The sequence below is a fragment of the Schizophyllum commune genome (assembly GCF_000143185.2).
Source record: "Schizophyllum commune H4-8 unplaced genomic scaffold SCHCOscaffold_10, whole genome shotgun sequence".
In the NCBI taxonomy this organism is placed as follows: domain Eukaryota; kingdom Fungi; phylum Basidiomycota; class Agaricomycetes; order Agaricales; family Schizophyllaceae; genus Schizophyllum; species Schizophyllum commune.
Window position 1 is genome coordinate 415,447 of NW_026089547.1, and position 13,516 is coordinate 428,962.

General features: G+C 58.7%; 7 protein-coding genes across 7 annotated transcripts; 2 read left to right on the forward strand and 5 right to left on the reverse strand.

The window, feature by feature from the left end:
- The first annotated feature begins 13 nt into the window (after nucleotides 1-13).
- On the forward strand, nucleotides 14-1,673 carry SCHCODRAFT_02636221 (NAD(P)-binding protein). Its single transcript, XM_050345907.1, has 10 exons — nucleotides 14-532; nucleotides 589-634; nucleotides 694-837; nucleotides 910-975; nucleotides 1,031-1,078; nucleotides 1,145-1,165; nucleotides 1,225-1,274; nucleotides 1,330-1,426; nucleotides 1,486-1,493; nucleotides 1,548-1,673. Exons 1-10 carry the CDS (start codon nucleotides 272-274, stop codon nucleotides 1,578-1,580), a joined length of 774 nt encoding a protein of 257 aa, XP_050198414.1. The 5' UTR covers nucleotides 14-271; the 3' UTR covers nucleotides 1,581-1,673.
- A 1,059-nt stretch (nucleotides 1,674-2,732) lies between these two features.
- On the forward strand, nucleotides 2,733-4,121 carry SCHCODRAFT_01131965 (NAD(P)-binding protein; the record flags this gene model as incomplete). The annotated part of the gene is made up of 10 exons (XM_003029029.3): nucleotides 2,733-2,966; nucleotides 3,036-3,081; nucleotides 3,133-3,276; nucleotides 3,335-3,400; nucleotides 3,457-3,504; nucleotides 3,562-3,582; nucleotides 3,635-3,684; nucleotides 3,735-3,831; nucleotides 3,949-3,956; nucleotides 4,007-4,121. The coding sequence occupies 10 exons, from the start codon at nucleotides 2,733-2,735 to the stop codon at nucleotides 4,037-4,039; spliced, it is 747 nt and encodes a 248-aa protein (XP_003029075.1). The 3' UTR covers nucleotides 4,040-4,121.
- An 88-nt stretch (nucleotides 4,122-4,209) lies between these two features.
- Nucleotides 4,210-7,145, reverse strand: SCHCODRAFT_01192093 (uncharacterized protein; the record flags this gene model as incomplete). Its single annotated transcript, XM_003028715.3, has 8 exons — nucleotides 4,210-4,781; nucleotides 4,835-5,245; nucleotides 5,295-5,327; nucleotides 5,833-5,945; nucleotides 6,087-6,262; nucleotides 6,369-6,435; nucleotides 6,576-6,880; nucleotides 6,936-7,145. 8 exons carry the CDS (start codon nucleotides 7,143-7,145, stop codon nucleotides 4,282-4,284), a joined length of 1,815 nt encoding a protein of 604 aa, XP_003028761.1. The 3' UTR covers nucleotides 4,210-4,281.
- A 164-nt stretch (nucleotides 7,146-7,309) lies between these two features.
- Nucleotides 7,310-8,045, reverse strand: SCHCODRAFT_02049992 (uncharacterized protein). The gene is made up of 2 exons (XM_050341621.1): nucleotides 7,398-8,045; nucleotides 7,310-7,340 (listed from the first exon to the last, which is right to left on the reverse strand). The coding sequence occupies exon 1, from the start codon at nucleotides 8,020-8,022 to the stop codon at nucleotides 7,771-7,773; it is 252 nt and encodes an 83-aa protein (XP_050198415.1). The 5' UTR covers nucleotides 8,023-8,045; the 3' UTR covers nucleotides 7,310-7,340; nucleotides 7,398-7,770.
- A 52-nt stretch (nucleotides 8,046-8,097) lies between these two features.
- Nucleotides 8,098-8,505, reverse strand: SCHCODRAFT_02511851 (uncharacterized protein; the record flags this gene model as incomplete). Its single annotated transcript, XM_003028713.2, has 1 exon — nucleotides 8,098-8,505. One exon carries the CDS (start codon nucleotides 8,503-8,505, stop codon nucleotides 8,098-8,100), a length of 408 nt encoding a protein of 135 aa, XP_003028759.1.
- Nucleotides 8,506-8,610: 105 nt separating this feature from the next.
- On the reverse strand, nucleotides 8,611-9,461 carry SCHCODRAFT_01039195 (uncharacterized protein). The gene has a single exon (XM_050340910.1). The coding sequence runs from the start codon at nucleotides 9,049-9,051 to the stop codon at nucleotides 8,752-8,754; it is 300 nt and encodes a 99-aa protein (XP_050198416.1). The 5' UTR covers nucleotides 9,052-9,461; the 3' UTR covers nucleotides 8,611-8,751.
- A 165-nt stretch (nucleotides 9,462-9,626) lies between these two features.
- On the reverse strand, nucleotides 9,627-13,371 carry SCHCODRAFT_02550876 (uncharacterized protein; the record flags this gene model as incomplete). The annotated part of the gene is made up of 7 exons (XM_050343673.1): nucleotides 9,627-11,006; nucleotides 11,058-11,695; nucleotides 11,746-11,917; nucleotides 11,968-12,299; nucleotides 12,346-12,555; nucleotides 12,606-13,052; nucleotides 13,168-13,371. 7 exons carry the CDS (start codon nucleotides 13,369-13,371, stop codon nucleotides 9,902-9,904), a joined length of 3,108 nt encoding a protein of 1,035 aa, XP_050198417.1. The 3' UTR covers nucleotides 9,627-9,901.
- Nucleotides 13,372-13,516: the final 145 nt, after the last annotated feature.

Consider the following 13,516-nt stretch of genomic DNA (forward strand, 5'->3'; position numbering starts at 1 on the left):
GGTAGAACCTGACCTTCCCATCTAACCATCCACAGATGCTACCCGTCCAGCTGTTTCGTGTCATATCCGCGCATTACACTGAGTGGCGCCAGCGCTATACCGTAAAGCAGGCGGTGACTGCCACTATAAAGCGCGCAACTTGGAACGCGCTTGTTCTCGCAACTTTCCCTTCGCCCTCGTACTTTCCCCACTCTCACATCTTTCCTTCACATCGTATCTTTCTCCGCATTCGCATCTATTCCCCTCTCCGCACTTCCACCACATACCGCCCATGTCTCTCACCCGCCGAATCGCTGTCGTCACCGGCGCCGCCCGCGGCATCGGACGGGCCATTGCACTGCGTCTCGCCGACGATGGACATGACGTCGCGGTGAACGACCTGCCGTCTGCTCACGCGCGCCTTGAGGGTGTGAAAAGCGAAGTGGAAGACAGGGGTCGTCGTGCTCTCATGGTCCCCGCCGACGTGACCTCTGCGCCCGACGTTGAGCGCATGGTTGACCAGACTGCAGCCCATTTCGGAAGGCTGGATGTCGTAAGTCTGCTCAGTGAAATGAGGTGATTGCAAGTATTCGCTTACAGTCCCGATAGATGGTCGCCAATGCCGGGGTCGCCGTCTATAAGAACCTTGTGGACAGTGCGTCCCTCTACCGTCTGCTATATCACGCAAGAGGCCCGGGATGACCTCTGATACAGCCACCGTCGAGGACTGGCACAAGGCGCATGGCGTGAACGGTCTCGGGATCTTCCTGTGCTACAAGTACGCCGCGCTGAAGATGCAAGAGCTCGGCAACAATAGCGGTTGCATCATCGGCGCGTCGTCGGCACTAGGACGCACAGGTATGGTGACGGCTAGACTAGGATACCATGCGTTCGTGCTCGCTGGAGGTTTGAGTTGACGCATGCCGCCAGGGACCCCGAAAGCCGGCGTGTACTGCCAGACGAAGTTTGGAGTGCGCGGACTGACTCAGGCGCTTGGTACGCTGGATGCCATGTCCGGGAGGAAGTCCTTGAGCATTTATGTGCTTCTCAGCGCAAGAGCTGGCCACGACTGGAATTACAGTGAATTCCTATTGCCCAGGTCAGTCGTGATTCAGCGTACGGCGCGCGTACGTACTGACCATCACATTCTACTCCTTCCGCGAAGGCTGGACGGATACAGAGATGAGTGCGTGAGCGCTTCTGGCCATACTCCCATGGTTAGCCCTTAGAATTTTTCGGCTGCAGTACGAGACGTCGCTGAGGGCAGCGGGGACGTAAATGCATTCTACGCTGCTGTGAGTATCACGTGTTGCGTCTATGGCGGGTCATGAACCCGGTCAACTCCTCTAGATTACGGCGCAGACGCCGACGGGACATTTGGGTCAACCAGACGACACCGCATCCGCGGTGTCCTTCCTTGCTTCTCCGCAAGCGCACTTCATTACTGGTGAGATTCACCTATGCTCCTTCGTCATATATGTACTCAACGCGGATGGCTCTTCGAAGGCCAAGGGGTGAGTCGGGTTCTTAAAGTCGCCTGTCACAACCCAAGAGCTGACCACGAGCAGATCGATGTGAACGGGGGAATGGTGATGAACTGACTGCCGGAGTCGTGATTATTACTCGCCGATATATAAATGTTCAAGGAATGAGGTGTATGTACAGTGATCAAGCATTCGATGAGCAGCCATCACTCGATGAGCAGTCGGCGTCGGGAAGCATCACAATGTCGCCGCATCGCCCGGAGAAATTGACTTATTCAAGAGGAGTGCACTGTGCATATACTGTAATATTTGCGAGCTGTGAAGAGTGCGACATCGAGCACAGTGGGCTTGCGAACGCGGCTGAGCAGCATTTGAGCAGCTCAAGCACAATTAGGAAATATTGCTCAGAGCGCCCCCGCCCTTTGCTTGTTTCGAAAATATTCATGAAGGTAGCTATGATCCAAAAGAATGATATTGAGCTGCTACGAAGGCGCGCACACGCTACCATGCTCATGGAAACGTAGAAAGGCTGCGAGTCCGTCGAAATGGGCAGCGTGAGTAGTCACGAAATCACATCGGCAATCGGGCCCGTCATGCCAGTGCTTTTCAGGTGTAGGGCGTAAATAGCGGCGAGAAACCAAAAATGGCGAGCAGACTTTGCTCGTAATGACTCCCTCCGCTTCACAAGCAAGTGTAGAGGGAACAGAATTAGCGTAGGGGTACTTTAGTAGCCCAGAGGACGTCCGGATTCTGTTCCAAATTTGGATCCGCCTCAACGGACCGGCGTGATGTGACGCTGCTCATCGAGTGATTTCGGTGCCGTTTGCTCATCTCCGCCTTGATCCCCCCTTTGTGCTGGACCTGCGCGATTCTGAGCTCCGAAAAGATCATAGGTCGAGAGCCACATAGTATACGGTTAGATCGGTGTACTTAAGTCGATGTCATGGCTCGATGGTAAATATTCCGAGGCCGCACAAAATTTGGTCTGCTCATCGAGTGCTTGATCACTGTACCTGCTTGGAGGAGTCAGTCATAATTTCCCAAGAGCAGATGTGACCCAAGGTGAGTGCTCGCCTAGATCGCTGCTCCGTTATCCACAGGACCACGGTCCATCTTGCATCAAGTAGGTGGGTCATATCCGCGGACTAGCAGACAGGGAGAGCGCCGCTGTCAGCTAGGGCGACAATGCGGCGGCTGTATCAGTACGCCCCACGCCGCCCGCCTTACAGTCCCCTTCTCCATCCCCCTCTTGACGCGTCTGGACCAATCATGTCCTTCGCCCGCGTTGCCCTCGTCACCGGCGCCTCCCGCAGCATAGGTCGCGCCATCGCTCTTAGGCTCGCTGACGACGGCCTCAACATCGCCCTGAACGACCTTCCGTCTGCGATGGAGCGGCTGGAGGGCGTGCGGGGTGACATCGAAGAGAGAGGAAGGAAGGCGTTCACTGTTCTCGCCGATGTATCGTCCGAGCCTGATGTCAAGCGCATGGTTGATGATACGGCGGTGCATTTCGGGAGTCTGTTTGGCGGCTGTCCCCTGTGATGGTCATCGAGACGCTCACCATACCATCAGATGGTCGCCAATGCCGGAGTCCTGATCTACAAGAAATGCGTGGATAGTGCGTCTTGCCTATGTCGTACTTGTAATTGGATGCTCACCTTCCCTTGAGCCACCGTCGAGGACTATCACCGTTTGCACAGCGTCAACAGTCTCGGGCTCTTCCTGTGCTATCAACATGCCGCGCTGAAGATGCAGGAGCTTGGGAACAAGAGCGGCCGTATCATCGGTGCTTCGTCGGGTGCTGGTCGAGTAGGTACGTCATCGTGAAAGAGGCATGGCTCAGGGCATCGAGCTGACATTCGCCGTTCCAGGCCATCCAATGACCGGCGTGTATAGCCAGACGAAGTTCGGCGTTCGTGGATTGACGCACGCCTTTGGTAAGTCGGAATAGTCTGCTTCACTTTGCAACAGAAAGCATTGACGTGCGCCTCAGCAGCAGAGCTGGCTTCGACAGGGATCACTGTGAATTGCTATTGTCCGGGTGAGTCGCCAATCAGCCTGAGCTCTGTACGAGCCCCACCTGACCGGTTCGTACCAGGTTGGGTAGACACCGACGTGGGTACGAGGCTGAATCTGAATACACTTTCATTCGCGCTGACGGTCGCGTTCAGTACGCGCTGTCGCAGAAAAGTCTGGTGACGTAGACGCACTATATGGAACTGTAAGCATCGTCTATAGTGCCGCGAAGGCTGGGCTCATAGCCGCTTCCAGGCAAAAGCGAGGACACCCGTCGGGCGCCTTGGTCAACCAGAAGACATCGCGAACGTGGTTTCCTTCCTTGCTTCTCGCGAGGCCGACTTTATCACCGGTAAGCCTCCGTTGGCCGTCTTTGCGCACACTCAACTGGACTTGCATACACGCACCTGGACTTGCACGCACGCATTTAACCTCTGCACGCACACCTAACGCTCACGCCGCTATACAGGCTCGGGGGTATGTCTGTTGCATCATCGTCAGAGAACAAGGGAGCTGACCTTGAGCAGATCGACGTGAACGGCGGGATTGTGATGAACTGACTGAGCATGGATGAAAGGCAGATGGCGGAATATACTACCAGTTGGGTACAATAGCAGAGGATGACACAGTCAGATCCCCCAGAGTGATTGCCGGCGTGGCTCCCTTGTTCTGCCTCGACTTGACAAGATATGCCTGATCCGAAATGATCAGTGCTGCTGGGTGACGAGGCGATCTTGAAAGGAGATGTGTATTCAGTGCGACAAGGCATGAATGGGGTGAGTAGCATTGAGCAGAAGGTAAGTTATGCAGCGGTCTGTACCGGCTCCTTCGTCACAGGATCCACAATACCCTTCGTCTCCCATACACTCCTCCACTTCTCCAACCACGGGTACGACGGCTGCGCCGCCTGCACCCGCGCCTGATGCACCTGGAACAGCGCCCAACTTAGCCACTTCTCGTACTGCTCCTCCGGGTGCCTCCCCCTTCCCGCCTCGTCGCCCTTCGCCACAAGGTCCTTCAAGAACGGCGTGAGCGTCTCCGCGACGACCTGCGCATCCGCATCGCCGTGCTTATGACACGCGGCGACCAGGATGCTGCAGGAGACGAGGTCGGAGGCGAGGGGCGGGAGGTCGTACACCTTGTAAAGTGTAGTGACGGCGACGATGTTGGGGATGGAGTCGTAGAGGAGGAGGGAGTAGAGGAGCGTGCGGCCGCCCTCGAGGGTGAGGGGGACGCCGTAGCGGCCGAAGTCACCGAAGACCTTGACAGCGAGGGCGGGGGATTGCAGCTCGTGGCACCGGCCTGTGGGTAGCGCATTAGTATGAGAAGCTTGAAGGGATGGGTAGCAGACGCACGGATGAACAGCTCGCTGATAGTCGCGTTGATCTCGCGCCCGCTGTCCTTCCACGCCGGGAGCAGCTCGACGACCTGCTCTAGCTGCTCTGGCTTCGTCGCAAGCTGGATGAGGTGGTTCCACGCCGACCGGCGGACCTGCTCCTTGCTGTGAATCGGCCGCCGCCCTATTCTCGGCTTCACGAAGTTGTAGAGCTCGTCGAATCGCTGCTGGCGCGCGTCCGGGGAGAGCTTATTCGAGTTCGCGACGTGCTCGTTCCGCTTGTCCTCCGCTGGGGTAGTGGACGCCTCATCCTTCAGACCCTCCATGGCGCTCTCTGCGCCCGCGTCAGCGAAGAGGGACTCGCCGGACTCTTCGAAGGAGAATTCATCCTCGAAGACGGTGGTTTTGCCCTTGCTCTTCTTCTTGAGGGCTAGGGCCTGGTTCAGTTGACACTCGACGTTCGTACATTGTATACGCACCAGGTGCAGAGACGTGCAGAGTCCGCCGGGGAACTATGGGCGCAGTACGCAGCGCTAGGCGTACGGAGGCGCGCGCGATCACGCTTGCCATGACCGGAGGAGCAAGGACAAAAATGGACAAATGTCACACTTGGTCACACATTTCCCCCTCTCAAGGTCTCAAGGTTTGCGAGGGCAAGAATTGAGTGAATACCGGTCGGAGCAAGAGATTTTATACCTCAAAGGTCCCCAGGATCTCTACCGAGAGAGCGAAGCGCATGCCTGCGTAGTGACAAGTTCAGCATGTGTCTTTTGCTTACTGGGAGATAAGTACAAATCCATTAGTAAGTTAGGTACAGCGTAGAAGAGCGTGTAAAGTATAGTACATACTGCAGTCAAGAACATCGGTCAAGCAAGATAGTAGAAGCACAAGTACAAGGGTTCGTACATTAGATTTGTTTCTTCATTTCGGGACGACATCCTAGAGTCCCCTCGCCGGTCGAGGCAGCAACTCAGAAATCCTCACAGTACCGCGGATGGTACCTCTCGTCACCCTCACACTCCGCGAGAAAGCGCTCCATCTTGTCAAGCCGCTCGGCAATGGTCTTCCCCGTCGCCTTCCAGAACGCGCCGCCGCAGTTGTACGCCTCGATCTTCGTGCCTTTGAAGCGTCTGCAGGGAAGGTGGTTAGCATCCATTCCATGGGAGGAGGACCATGGGTACGATAACGAACGAGATCAGCCCTCGAGGAAGAGGGCATAGGAACGACGAAGGGGGATGAGGAAGAGAAAGGCGAGCTGGAGCTGCACTCACATCTCCGGCTTCCGCCTATCAATCCACTGCCACCGCGTATCCTCTGGCTCGCCCTTCTTCCTCGTGACGCGCTTGGCCTTGTAGGATTCCCAGTCGCCGTACATAGGGTGGTAGCGCTCGTCGCCATCGCATTCGGCGAGGAAGGCCTCGAGCTTGTCAAGGCGGTCGGCGACGTGCTGTAGGCGGGTCAGTCGGAATGTCGTTGAGGGGAGAGGGGTATGGGGAAGAATGAGGTGCAGAGATGTATGATGAATGGGTGCGAGAGTGCAGGACGCAGCGTACCTTGGCCGAGGACTTGAAGAAGGTCCCCCCACAATTGAAGGCCTCGATGCTCGTGCCCTTGATTTCACTGGAACAGGAAGGGTAGGGACATGTCCGAAAGCAAGTTAACGCAGTCGCGGCGAGATGCATACGGCAAAGGATATCGCGACGGATTCGTAGAAAGATACCGTCAGAAAAGCACTGAGCACCATAAGCGTTCATACGCACATCTCAGGCCGCCTACGGTCAATCCACTTCCAGCGCTCCGCAGTGTCCTCCTTCTCCTCGGCCTTTGTGTTACTCTGCTCAGCCTTCGCCTTGCCCTGCTCAACCTTCGCGTTACCCTGCTCGGCCTTCATGTTACCCTGCTCAACCTTCACCTTGTTCTCCTTTGTCTTCGGTACAGCGCCCAGCTTCGCTGCAGCACCCGTCTTCGCGCGCTTCGCAGTAAACGTCGGCGCGTCCAGCTTGCGCTTCGATCCTGCAGAGGTGTTGGGCACACGCCTCTCCGCGCTCGCCATCGCAGCGGCAGGCTGAGAAAGGAAACCCAATCAGCGACACATTTCCCCAGCTCAATCCCTCACGCACCTTCGCCTGGATCGATGTTGCGGTCGTATGGGCATGCTCCTTGGGCTCCTTCATCAAAGGCGCATTGAGCCCCTTCGTCCACGCCCCCGTCCCACTGGGAGACTGGTTATTCGTCGTCCGTGTCGACTCCATAAGCGCCGTCTTCCTAGTGTGGGCAGGCGCGCCGCCGGACACGACTTCGATCGAGGGAGAGCGCTGGTGAGATGCCATGGTGTTGGTCGCGTGTAGGGTGCGTAGATTGGTCAGTGTGCAGTGTATGCTCGTTGTCGAGCTCGAGTTCAATAGTGGGGAATATTCTGGACGGACGACCGCGCCCCGCCTCGAATATATTATATGCCGTCGCGCGCCGTGCGAAAATGACGTTCAGGTGACCGCGAGTGGAGTCCAGCCTTCGAAACCGCGCCACTGTACTTGGAAGTTCTAAACTTCAGAAGTCCCTAACTTTTTCAGCAGCAAAACCACCTTGTTCGCTTCCCGAGCTATACGACTTACATCTCATACGTACGTAGCTGTTCCATTACTCCACATAGCCCAATAGTCGAAACAATCTTCACGAAGGAAGAAGGGGAAGAAAAAAAATTGGGCGGATACGGCGATGCTGAGTACAAAGCTCAGCGCCGCCGACATCGACACGAATGTCGAGCCGCCAGCCGCAACCCAAGGAGAAAAGCGGACGAGCATCGAGCCGAAGCCCGATGCCCAGGACCGACAGAAGGAGAAGACGAGCCTCCCGATCCGTCATTGCAAAGCCGACGAGAACATGAGTCGCGACAATTCATGTCCGCCGGTCGCGCGATGTAGGAGACAGACGACGCACGCGAAGCGCCCGACCCCACTAAACGACAGCGAGAGCAGAACGTCCCAGTACGGAGCAGGCAGATGCCACGGTCGCAGGGGTAGGCCCTAGCCCTTCGCTATGAGATATGAGCATGTCGTGAATGCACGAGCATGCGGCGAGGAGAGCTATGCCGCCTGATGCAGGACGGGCATACGACGTGAAGTGGACGACCTGCTGCGTAACCCGTGTGATGACAGCCCGGCCACGATGCGTGGCGCGAGTGCTGGGAGTCCGCTGCGCCCCGAGCATGATGGCTCGGACGCGTCGTCGAGCGTGCAGAGCAGACGGCATCGTACGTCTGCTCCCACATCAAGGTGGTGAAGATCACCGAGGCGGAAGCTCGCCAAGTGGACATGCGCCCGAGACATCGATCGCCCGACAGCGGCCGAAGCACAGCGGCGAGACCTGCTCGCCGTTGCCGTCGTGCGACAGCGAGAAGTGGGCATGCGCCCGATGGCCGTGCATGGCCTGCTCATCATGAGCATCCCCGTGCGGGGGCTCCTGCAGCAGGAGCATGGGCTTCGCCACGCGAAAGCCCGAGGGTCTGATCACCCTGGGGACCTGATCGTCCCGAGGACCGGTTCGTCCTTTGGCTATCCGAATAGCCTGGACCCAGCGATGAGGTCCGACCGACGTTGCGGTCCTGGCCGTCAGGCCTGCTCCCGCGCACGTTAGCGCAACGGCGAGCGCTCTCGCATACGTCAGCATACGAAGAGCTGAGCGAGCCCGCATCAGCGGGTCTGCTCGAGGTGCACCCCCGCGGGGTCAACCTTTCCGGCTGGCGTTCACCAAGCCGGGTTGTCCGTGCCAGTGCAGGATGCAGGGCGATGGGGGACATGTGTCTGCGCGATGCATGACGTGTTGTCTGCGCGGTGCAGAGCGCGATGTCCGAGCCGTGCTGGCTGGACAGGATCCGCCGCCCGACGTTGATAGCGGCATTCTGCAGAAGCGGCCCTGGTGGCTGGTGCGCGCGTGCCGTCATTTGGCACCTTCTGTCCTCTCGCACTGGATGGTGCTCCCTTGTTCGAGCCAAACCCCAGAGGCCCCACATCTCCGCATCGTCGCCGACACGTAGAAGGCGGGCGCCGATAACCAGCTTGCACCAGCCTCGTCGCGCCCGCCGTTTGTAAGACCCGGAGTAGGACTCTTGTAGCTTCTGAGATAGTCCGCGTTTGCGTACTTCTCCTCTCGCCCTTGCTGTATCGTAGCAATTACGCTGAGGAAGGGGACAGGGACGACTAGGGCGACATCGATAGCGGGAATTGGACCCGCCACCATGCCCGCCAGGCGCTGGATGGCGAGGGAATGGTGCGCAGCCACAGAGCAGACAGAAACGAGGAGTCGGACCCCGCCAAGCCTGCAAACGACTACGCACCACCGTCCCTCCCATCCCGCACCCTACCAGCCATCCGCCCAAACCCGCCCAGCAGAGCTGGTATTCGCAGCCTATGGAGAGTGATGTCGAGCAGCAGCGCCGCCAACCCCTCCGCTGCGGCCTGGATACGCATCCAGGACTTCCCGGGTGGTGGATACCACTTGATACCGAGTCGGGATCCTGTTCGGGATCACCTCAACCTCGTTAGAGGCTGTACTGACGTCTCTTGGCGAGACCATCGGGCGATCTACGGGATACAAAACCATCGGAGGAGCGCGCGGGCCTGGTTGAGCGTCCTTTCATAGGACATGGGAGGGGAACATGACGGATCGGGAGAAGGAGGAAATGCGGCTGATGCTTGATAAGACGTGGCACGGCAATTGCCGAAGGGGAGCTGGTACACAAAGACAAATATTCTTCTCCTCGCGAAGGCTACTTGATGCATGGGAGCTTCCAATCCTCATCATCACAAGGCAATAGGCAGAGAAGAGAGCATAGATCGCATGGAGCTGTCATATCTAGATGCATACGTAGTCCCTATGATTCTGCAGTAAAACCAGCCTCTACGGACCCATCCTCCTCCCTCTTCCCAAGCCTGGCGACATACACAGCGATATACTATGATACACAGCGTTATGGTAGTATGATTATCAAGAATATAAGCGGGACATCCCCCATCGTCGCCCTTCGCACGACAACCGTGGTCGTCATCATAAATAAGTGGCACGTCTTCGATCCTCCACCTTCTCGGCCTCAATACCCATTCTGCGCCTGCCCATGATGAACGGTGACCGGCTGCGGCTGCGAGGTCGACGCTGCCGGACGGGGCGGGGAAGCGTGCTGCGCCTGCCCATTCGCGACGGGCTGCTGGGCCGGCCGTGCCGCGTTCACCGCGTTGACCTGCTGCTGCCACTGCGCCGGCGTCATCTTCTGGAAATTCCCGGCGGCGAGATGCATGTACGACGGTGGAAGGCGACCGCTGGGCGCCGCGGCCGCATACGCGGTCTTCACCGCCTGCGCATGCTGACCGTTGTACTGCGCGTTGTTGTACATCGACGCGTACGTAGCCACCATGTCAGGCGTGAGGCCGTTCGGAAGTTGCACCCCATTCGCCTGATGCTGGGTACCATTCGTATGAGGCTGAACCCCGTTTGCATGGGGCTGCGCACCGTGCGACACGGTGCCCTGCTGAGCGTGGACGGGCTGCTGCGAAGGCGGACGAGCAACTGCCCCGTTGGGCGGGGACGCGTGCTGCTGCTGAGGCTGCGCCTGCTGTAACTGCTGCTGACTGGGTATCCTCTGAACGGCCGGCGCACCACCCCCTACGTGGTTGTCGACATGTGGTATCGGTATGGTCTGAGGCCGCGGCGCCGCGATTGCCGCATTCGCGTTCGGCGGCGAGTGCTGCTGCTGCGGGACCTGAGTGGTAGCAGGACGCGGCTGGGCGAGGACGTTGCTGGGGAGCTGGATGGGCGGCGGGCGGACGCGCTGGTGATGCGCTACGGAGGGCGCAGGGCCGCCCTGTTGTGGCATGATCTGCTGCGCGCCACCCGCGGCCACCGCCAGCGCTGGACGCGGCTGCGCGATCGTGCCTATGGTGGGCACGCCTACGGGCTGCGCGGTGACGATGGGCTGGACTGCGCCGTGCTGGGCGTGCGCCGCATTGGCGCGCTGCGCTAGCATCGCCTGGTGCAGCATCCGCGGGTCGCGGATCTGGGGACGCATGGCGGGCGTGGGCAGGTATTGCAAAGGCCGTTCGATATCGCGGCCATCGGCGTTGGTGTAGCGCCAGGTAGGCCACGGTCCCAGGCTTGACATGTCGTTGTGGTGGAAGATGGCGCTGGTGTACTTCAGATGGCTGGAAGAGGTGGTGAGTGAAGAATCATCGAGGTTGGGCGAGACAACATACCGAACGTTGTAATCGTCCATCAAGACACGATCCTGCTCCTCCGAACCCTCGGGCCCGATCGAGGGCATGTCATCAGCATCGAATGCCCACTGAGCTTCAAGACGCTTGTCTGGATCTTCGACAGCGACCGGAAGTGAGAGCGGAGAGATCGACGCCGACCCCTCTTCCTGCTTCGGAACGACGAGGCCTGCATCCTTCGTGTCCACGTTCATCGCGTTGTCATCTGCTCCTTCGGCCTTCGGCGCGACAACTTCCTTCGCTGCCTTAGCCTGCGTGACCTTCTGCTGCTCCAAAACTTGTGAGTGCACGAGGGTGGCAGAGCGCCTCTCGTCGGCCACCTCTGGCTCGACGGTATCGTCGAACTCCGTCTGCTCGTCCACATCCTTGGCGGGCCCAAAGAGACTCGACTGCGACGCCTGCGCCAGCTCCGCCTTGCCAAGGTCGGGATAGATAGCAGATCGAGAGGCAGACGCGTCGACGCGCCGCGGGGCTGCCGTCCGACGGTCGACGAGCATCCGCCCGCCACGTCCAACTCTTGTCCGCACAGCGCGCTCAGCGCGCGGAGTAGCCTCTTCGGTGCTAGGACAGAACTTGAACAGGCGGCGGCCCCACGGAACGTGTTGCTGCTGGTAAGGTGTCTGCGGGGAGATGAGCATGTGCACTTGTGATGATAGAGCCAATCTCTCACATCGACATCGTCGTGCCAGTGCTTGTCGCGGTCCTTCTGCCTCGCGAGCTCGCGCTCGACGCTCGCCATGATGCTGTCGAAGCGGTCTCGTGGTTTGACGCAGACATCGACAGGCTTCGTGACGGTGGCAGGCTGGTCGGCGGGCGTCCGTGACTTCGCAGCTGACGAACGACTGCGGAGGTCTTAGCAAATACGTACGACAGTGCCACTCGAGAAACATACTTGGGATCCACCGGCTTGCGCACGACCCGCTCTTTGTCCACCAAGTAGTTGACCTCGTCCTCCTTGTCGCCCAAGGTTGGAAAGCGGCGCTTGTAATCGATGAACTGCACGCGGGTGGCGAACAGTCTTTGCGCGGCTTTCGCTTGGTCCCGCTTGGCTTGCTCGCGTTGTAGGAGGAACCGGGCGATATCGAGAGGTTGGGTCAGATCGGCTTGCAGTCGCGCAAGCTTCTCCGAGGACGACGATTGCTGCGCACGAGTCTTGCGCACGGCCTTGGTATCGCGGCGGCGGAAGCAGACGTAGGACTCATTGGCCGTATCCGACTCGTCGTACTATGGAGGGTGAGAGAGGTACGGATAGGGAGGGCAAGCAACCTACATTGAGAACGGGGATGATACGATGACCTCCGCGCTCCTCGCGGCGTTGACGCCAGTGCGAGTACACGACGCGTGCGACCTTGAGCAGTTGGGTAGGCGGAGGAATCCAGGCGGGGACTATGTACGATGCGAACATGTTGCGAGGTAACGGCGATGAGAAGAAAGTCTGATACTCGGCGAAGCCAGGAAAGGGCATCCCATTTTGCAGACCCTATACACACGTTCAATCATCGCAGCGACACAGCGTACGTGGGGACGTACAAGGTGCAAGAACTCTGTATTGTGTTGCGTTACCCATTCGAAGGCGCCCATGACAAGCTCGAACTCGTTCTCGGTAATCTGCACGCTCGTGTCCTCCTTGCCCTTGCCCTTGGTGCTGCGAACAGACGTCCGTGCGTTGGCGGAGATGGCACCCTGAGCACTGGTGCCTTCCCCGCGCGCCGCCTCGTTGTTGCGATTGAGCCATTCAGCATCCCGCTCGTCCATGTAGTACGTGAACCCCTCAGCGATAGCGTCCGTGATGTGCTCCTCTACGGTCGCCGAGGTGCATAGGTAGGTGATGGGATCCTTCCACTTCTTGGGCGGATATAGCTCAGCATAGTTGTCGACGAGACCAGTATTATCGGGGATGGGGATGAAGGCTTGGACGGAAGACGGGTCGCCAGAGCGTGGATCATGGCGCGACAGTGCTTGCAACAGATGGAGTTCCTAAAAGGGAAGTTAGCCTCGTGGTCTTGATGAGTCAGCAATTCCGCGGAATGTCGGCAGCCAATGAAAATTGGCCACGTCGCGTCGCGACAAAGACGACAGCAGCGGCGCCTACGACGCGTGTATGAGGGTGTAGACTCGCCTTGGAGTCCTCTTGGTCGACACCTTGAGTCTGCTGCGAGAGCCGGTTCGATTCCTCCTCGTCGTCGGGTATGAAGTCAAGATCGAGTTCATCTCGGTGGATCTTCAAGCGTGTTTTGTTCGTGATTCGTGGGGTCTTCCGGAGACTTGCACCGCCGTGGAAGGGTCGGGAGCCCATGGTGGACGTCAGAAAGGGTTTTCGCGACGACCAGCGACCTCGGGTGGTGCGCTGCTCGTGTCGCGCGATCCTGGCGTTCGGCGGTGGTAACGACTCGGGCCAGTTCGGGCCGCCGATTAAAGCCGTGTTTGGACGTAAACAAACA